The sequence below is a fragment of the Apus apus genome, chromosome 8, assembly GCF_020740795.1.
Source record: "Apus apus isolate bApuApu2 chromosome 8, bApuApu2.pri.cur, whole genome shotgun sequence".
Taxonomy (NCBI): domain Eukaryota; kingdom Metazoa; phylum Chordata; class Aves; order Apodiformes; family Apodidae; genus Apus; species Apus apus.
In genome coordinates, this window is record NC_067289.1 from 10,910,886 (window position 1) to 10,918,349 (window position 7,464).

The 7,464-nt window shown below is 36.0% G+C and overlaps 1 protein-coding gene across 1 annotated transcript; it reads left to right on the top strand.

Annotated features, from left to right (window-relative positions):
• Positions 1-1,029: 1,029 nt before the first annotated feature.
• Positions 1,030-5,434, top strand: FBXO36 (F-box protein 36; the record flags this gene model as incomplete). Its single annotated transcript, XM_051626562.1, is given in 2 exon segments — positions 1,030-1,141; positions 4,844-5,434. Coding segments are annotated over 2 exon segments (276 nt in total), but the record flags the coding sequence as incomplete, so codon positions are not given.
• Between the last annotated feature and the right edge of the window lie 2,030 nt (positions 5,435-7,464).

Genomic DNA, 7,464 nt, shown 5'->3' on the forward strand with positions numbered 1-7,464 from the left:
TATAAATTTACACCTCAATGGTATTCTTATTTGTGAGTGTTATTGCTCAGTGTGTCAGGAAATCCGCCTATGCATACAACAATATAAAATCCTTACTTTTCTCAATGAAATGGAAGGAAATAAAACATTATTATTAGAATTATTACAAGTTTAGTTTTTTTTTAACCTTGCCTACAACAGCAATGGAATCCTACTTTTGGCTTGTAGTGTGATCTTTGCTAACAAGTTGTGTGGAGGGAGAGCCATGATTATGACTCCTGTAGGCCCAGCAGTGACCCCAACAAAAGTCAGTACTAAAAGCTGACACACCGTTCAAGCACATAGGTAAAGTTTTAAGACACCTCTGGGAAAACTGCTGATAGCCAGGGCCACTTGTTCTCTATTATTTCATAGCTACATAGTTTACAATTCATATTAATCTTCTGTCTCAGTTGTGTGCTTCGCAATGCAGGCTTTTTTTCCATTTTTCTGGCTCTGAAAATGTAAGTTGAATGTGCACTTCTGGAGAGCTTTTTCCAGAGTCTTCAGCCTAAGTGCTGCACTTTCAACTGTCCTGTTATTGTGAATTTTAAAATCTTAAAATGATAGTTTAATTTTTAATACTGCCAATTCTGAATGTAGTCAAATGGCTATTTCTGCTTAACCACAGAATTTAATGCCTGATGAATTTTGTTTCTGTGACTAAATGGAAAACAAAAAGAGAATATTTATAGTTTTGCAAGTTAATCTGTCATTAAATGTGTTTTAATTTCTACAAACAATTTGCACACAGGGATTGAGAATGTTTTCTTTGTCAAAACATTTCTCACTTGTCTAGGTGTGTTAGGATGTGTATTGTCCTTTGAAGCATGTTGTAGGGCTGCTGGTAATGTAACCATGGTCTGATCTCTTACAATAATTTTGTTTTGGGAATGCAGTAATATTTACATAACCAGAGGAGTCCCAAATCTTAGCAATATATTTATCTCATGGTACCTGATATTCCTTTCTTTGTTTTGTTTTGTTTTTTTTTTTCTTCATCCATAATCGTGCATCATTTTCAGGTGGTGGAAAGTCTCAGTTAGGAATGAATTTCATTAATCCAGACCTGGAGAAATTAAAGAATGTCAGGAGGATTTTTTGGATGATTTATGTCTTCATAGTAAGATGACAATAGTAATTACAAATTTACCCTGGTATATATTGGAGTAATCTAGCAATATTGATCTATAATAAAGATATTATTGCTTTGGCTAACAGGCTTTTTTGTATTAATTTATTAAAATAAATGAATGTATGAATACTGGAAAACCAAAAAGACATGACAGTAAATGTAAATATAAATCCCAGCAATATTGATGGTTTCATTGTAAGACAATGACAGAGCTATTAACAACAAAAATAGGCCAGAAAGGAACTTGGTCCTTATAATGCTGTGCCAGCACATTTGTTCTTATGGCCATGTCATGAGCCACCTGGATTCCCAATCTGATTTAACATATGTAACATAAAGAGAAATAGGTACTTGGATTATACAAGTGCAACATGACTTTAGGAGCATACAGCCAGAAAAAGAAAGGCAGTGGGTACATCACTAATTAAACCTCAAAATTTAGATTGATAGAGCTGTTTTCCAACCTGTTCCTGACAGACTTGCTACTGAGAACATCTGAAATAACTGCTTTTTCCCCAAGTTCCACAGGACTGTGTCCCAAGTATGTATTAGTCTGTGTCTTCTTGTAATCCTGGTTCTCAGTAATGGATTAATTTTAAGAGATGTCATGTCACCAGATATGGTTGGTCATGGCTCACAGAGGAAACAGTCTCCTGAAAATACAAAGCCAGAGACACATGAATTCAATAACTGCAATGAACAGCTGAGGTCTGAGCTATGATCTGGTCTGAAAATGGAGAACTTCGTAACTGCAGAGACTGGACTGAACTCTGAGGCTTTTCTAGCCCAGGAGTGTAGACACCTTGCAGTGGTGAGATTTTTTATTATTTTTTTTCATAAGCTGCTTTTGTGTTCTGTTTATGTACAGAGAGACATAAAAAAAAATTTAGTTGCAGATGTGATTTCATATTTATCCTATTTTTATTATATACTTGAAATATATCATTTACAAATGAAGTCCTGTTTTCCTCATCAACAGCTTTGGTAGACATAATCTTATTTACAGTGAGGCAGAGCAGGTCTGCTTTCCCAGAAGTGTATGAATCACACGTGGTAGGGGAGAGGGTGAAATTACCTCACTAGAATATACCATCTTCAAGAGTAAACTTGAGTGTGTCTCCATTTAGGATCTGAAGTAAGACCAACACAGGTTTCCTTTGCTTATTAAAATCTAACACTTCCTACAAAACAATCAAGAGATTTTTAGTCCTAGTGAGTTAATGTGGTCTGTGTTTCTATGTTTAGCTTTGTGTTTCTGATCCCCTTTATCATTTTTGCAACTGACCAATTTCAACTGAATTTAATTGAAATAATAACACTTCCTTAGGCAGTTGGGTCAGGAGACAAAGAAGTAGTTTTCCACACATTTTTGCCAAGAATTGCATAGAATTTATAGCTGATTTTTAGCAATAGGTTTTCATAGGTTTATTTTCAAAACTTAATTTCAGGTTTTTTATTCAACCTCATAAAAGTAGATTTGATATGTGAAAGATATCACATATGTGAGGATTTCAGCTTGGTTTTTTCCTCATTGCTTTTATTGTAAAATTTTCCTGTGGCATTTGATATTAATATAATATCACAATAAAACATCTGTTTTAGATTACCAGGGTACAATGATTCAAATATTTAAATTACTGTTAGTATGCATTTTTCTACTGTTATCCTGTGTTTTCAGGAGCTTACAATCTGCCTGTTTTTTTTTGAAAAGGGTTACTGGTGGTTCAGAGGTTTCCTATCCCACGGGAACTATTGAAAGCCACAGTACGTAGCATTTAGTAATTTCTTCCTCCTCTTAAAATTATCTCCAAAATCATACGTGGGGTTTTTCTTCTGGTTTTCAGTAAAATTTTAATATAAAGTAACTGTGTTTGTTTTTTGAAAAATGCTAACATAAATAGATGTATTATGAACATAAAATTACTATCTTTGTGAAAAGTTGTATTGTTATATTATTTCTGTCCATAGCTTTTGCTGTTCCACACAACCTGATGTTTTTACACCTCCTTCTCTCCTCCTGTTAGAGGAGTTTTACTGCTGTTCTCCTAAGTATTCACAAATTATTGTTTTTTCTATAGTTCTCCACAAATACATGTACTGGAATAATATTCTAGTTACCCTTACCAAATTTTTTGCCAAATGAACGTTCAAATAAAAGACTCCTCACCAGACCCATGGTTTGCTGCTAAATATTTGGTTCATCTCTACCAGCAAAATGTTTCTCTGTTGTTAAGTATTAGTATTTTCTTGTGTTATCTTCTAGTTCTCATTCCTAAGATTGTATCTGTTTTCACATGGTTGGAGATTTTTAGAGAAAATTTAAAGCATTTGGAGCATCCAAAAGAAAACTAAAGAAGTAAACACTTTATAACGAACATTAACATTTTAGTAAATTTCTATTAACTACCATACAGCTGCAAACATCCTTGTTTGTTTTGAAATGGCTTCTTTACTTTTTGGACAGCAAAGTAAGGGATCATTGCTTTATTTCCATAGTCTTGATAGAGCCAAGAAGGAAAAGCAAGATTTTGTATATGGCTGGATTTTCATTATGGTTTGGCAAAGATGGATAATTAATTTATGATGGTATAGGGCAAGAGAAGAGAGGTCTGTTAAATTTTTGGATGAGTGAACAAATAGTACAAGCTATCAAGTAGTGTCTAGCACTTGTGGGATGAACATTTCACAGAAAAGCTGAATTTCAATACAATTTCACAGTTCATTATTAGCTGCAGATACATTTCTGAAGCAAGATGCATATAGCTTAATATTTTAAAACAGCCAAACCAGGTCACATTATTATTTCTAGAAATAAATAATTTCCAAGAAGAACTCAAGGAGCAGCAAATATTCACGTTGTAGCCTGAAATAGATGCACACTACAGACAGTATCATTGTCATTTCTAGTATGCAAAGATTTGGATCATTCTTACACATTAGCTTGAATTACATCAGCCAGCCAATTTTTAGTGGGCTATGTAGATCATTTTTGTACTTGCATAGGAAATTTGAGTAAAACTCCCAACTATATAGAAGTGAGATGCTTGAAAATCAAAAAAGCAAATAGAACCAAAAGCAAACTGGGTTTGCTTGCAATATGATACAGCAACAGAAAAGAAATCTTGAAGTCTTCCATTTCATCTTAGTGGTGTAACTGTACCTACATAAGAAGTAGAACTACAGGGACTATTAATGTCAGAGCATAATTATTTTCTCCAAAGCATAAAAATGAAGTACTTTTTCAGTTGTTTTATGAACCTCATCCTGAGTACATAGCACAGTCTTTATGTAAATCAACATAGATGTGGAAAAGTGTACAAAATGGATCTGGACAAGTTTCAGTTCAGCTTTGCTGCTGTTTTTTGTGTTCCTCAGCTGAGACAAGAATTTGCTCTATGCTAGACAATGTACAGTTTTTTAACTAAAGTTTTGTTTTACTGCTCAGGCATCCTGAATTGCACTAGTAGCTCACAAGTCTAATTGAAATGCTGTAAGTTAGTACTGTTGGGTCTAAGATACTACATGTTATTTTTCTCTAGAAAACATTAAAAAAAACCTTGAGGTGACTTTTTGGGTTGTTTTTTAGGGTATACAGGCATAATACGGGATTATTGGACAGAAATTTCAGACTTTTACAAATCAGTTCTCTCTTGGTTTGTTACTCATTGTGAGGTTTTTTTTAAATCACAGTTCAGATTGCTATAGTGTTTGGTGCCAAAGTTCTGGATCATGTCCTCAGTCTGTGCTGAGGTAACTGTGACTTCCTGGAACAGCTTCCTGTCCCACTGCTCCTGTACATCATTTCCTTTCTGGAGCTTGAAGATATTGCCAAGCTTTCTCCAGTTTCATGCTGATTTGAAATGGTAAAAAAAATAAAAATAAAAAAATTAGCGTTGTTATCTTTGCTGTGCAGAATGTTAGTTGTGATTCATCTCACACTTAACATACTAATCAATTACTCTGCTTTACTTAATGTTTGAGACAATTAATTAATCATCTGTATCCAAACAACTGAACAGGTGCAATAAAAACTAGATCTTAGAAAGTCTGTTGGAGAGACTGTGCTTATCCTGCAAACTTTTGTTGCAGATAATAAAGGCAATTATCCAGATAATTCCATTGTAACCCATGGTTGGGTGTTTTACACTACTTCCAGGATTAAGTATTTGAAATGTAAAACCCATGCTTTGCATTAGGATTTGCAACACTAATGTATAGGAACTTCAGCTTCAATCCCCTTATGCTAGACTCATTAACAAACAAAAAATCATTGAGAGATTCCTGGACAGCTTGCATTTTAAGTCTTTGACAAAAGACAGCACAAGGAAAGAGATTTTTTTTCTTCAACATTTTTGCAGAGCTCATAGCAAGGAGCTGTAAGAAACAGACATCATGCTTGCTTGCTAGGAAGCTCTTTCCAGCTTTCAGGAAAGTGTGGGCAATAGTATGAACACATTGAATTGAAACTTCAGAGTGAATAACTAAAGTTGCCACTATTGGCTGATTGCGGAGCCTCTCAATGCTGAATGAGGGCTAACAAGTAGGGAAGGATACCCTGGAAGTCCCAGGAGAACAAGAACCCATCTGTTGGTGCAGAGAGAAAAGTCACAGAATAACTTAGGGTGTGTTGAAAAGGCCTTTGAGGCATCATCTATTCCAACCTCCTGATCTGTGCAGGGTAAGGTAATTGGAGGGATGGAAAGATAATATATTCAGAGCTGTGATCTAGGAAGCTTATTTTCGTGGTCTGAACGCCTTAAAATTGCATTTTCTATCCCAGTCAGAGCCTCAGAAAAGGCTGATGCAGTGACTCAGGTGGGGGGGTGGGAAGAGTCCTAGCTTATGAAAAATGAGAAGCATATTAAAGAGAAAAATAACCAGATTTTTATCCCCAGGGGTGCTGTAGGAGCCTAGAATGAAGCAGGTCAAGTTATGGATTGTACTATTACTGAAGACGTAAGTAATGGTGAGACCTTGGGAGGAAGATGAAACCAGGTTTAGTCATCTTGAGTCTGATGTGACAGCTAGATACTCTGAAAGACTTCAGAGAGACAGATTAACCTTTTTGTTTGGAGAACAGGACATGTCTCTGGTACAGAGCATTTCTCCAAATTGCATCGAGATTATTCACAGGGCTTGTATTATTTTGAGCCTATGGGGCCCAAGATTGCAAGAAAAGTTCTGTAGAAGACTGCTGACAGTTCAAGAGGACATGGCTGTACTCCTGTGATGTGGCTACAGAGACATTATAGATACTTTATCAAGAGTGAGCTCAAGTGAGCACAAAAAATGGGAGATGGTGTAAAGAACAGCAGAAAATGGCAAGATAGGAAAACAAATGAAAGGCAGGTGGAACTATATAAGCTTGTTGAGTTCTAGGCTTTATTTCAGTTTGAAAATAAAACAGTTGATATTGTGACTGGGAAAGACCTAGTAGAGGATGAGAGAATATAAACAACTAAAGAAGAAGAGAATGGATAGAAGGGAGGTCAGGAAATCATTTATTAGTGTATTTGGAGTCCATTTGTCATTTGCAGCGTGTGAGTGGAGTAGGATGAGGTATTGAGGAATGCAGTAAACTTTTCATTAGTTTAACATAAAGCCTTGGATATTCTGGAATTTAAGGAAATCCTATGAAGAATTAAGTTGCATAATAAGACAAGAGTTTGGCACAATTTAATAACCTATTACAACTAGTAATGCCATGCTTTCTCTCATTTCAGCAGTATTCTTAAGGAATTAAAAATTTGCTCCAATACTATGAATTTTCATTCCTGACTAATTTATGTGTAGGCTGTAATGCTGCTCTATGTGGAATTAAAAAAAATTATATTCAGATTTTCAAAGAGGGAAAAACAGAACAGTCTCTGTTGTCAGGACTGCAAAGAGGAACATAAAAGGCTCAGAATAGGCTGGATTAAACAGGTATGCCATGTAGTTCTGAGCATTAACCTTGCTCTCCAGTGTATCCCAATGCTTTCAATATGCATTTCAAAGGGTTTTAGATTTTCACTATGTATTGTTTCTAAATATTGTAACAGAAGCTCCACCTCAAACGAAACCCTGTGCAGAGGCCCTGGTGCAGACACCGCTTCTCCCTGCAGGAGTTTTCCAGACACCCCTTCAGCAAACTTCCATGTTGTGATGTCTTCCAGCACAAGCTCAGGATAGGATCCGTTTAGTCGATCGTCCTTAGCATAAACAGGCACGATTAAACTAAAAAAGAGAAGGGCTGCCTGGTGTGAGCTGCAGGAAGCTGCGCCCGGCAGAGGGAGCCCGGCTCCCGGCGCAGGAGCTGCCGCCGCCCCGCG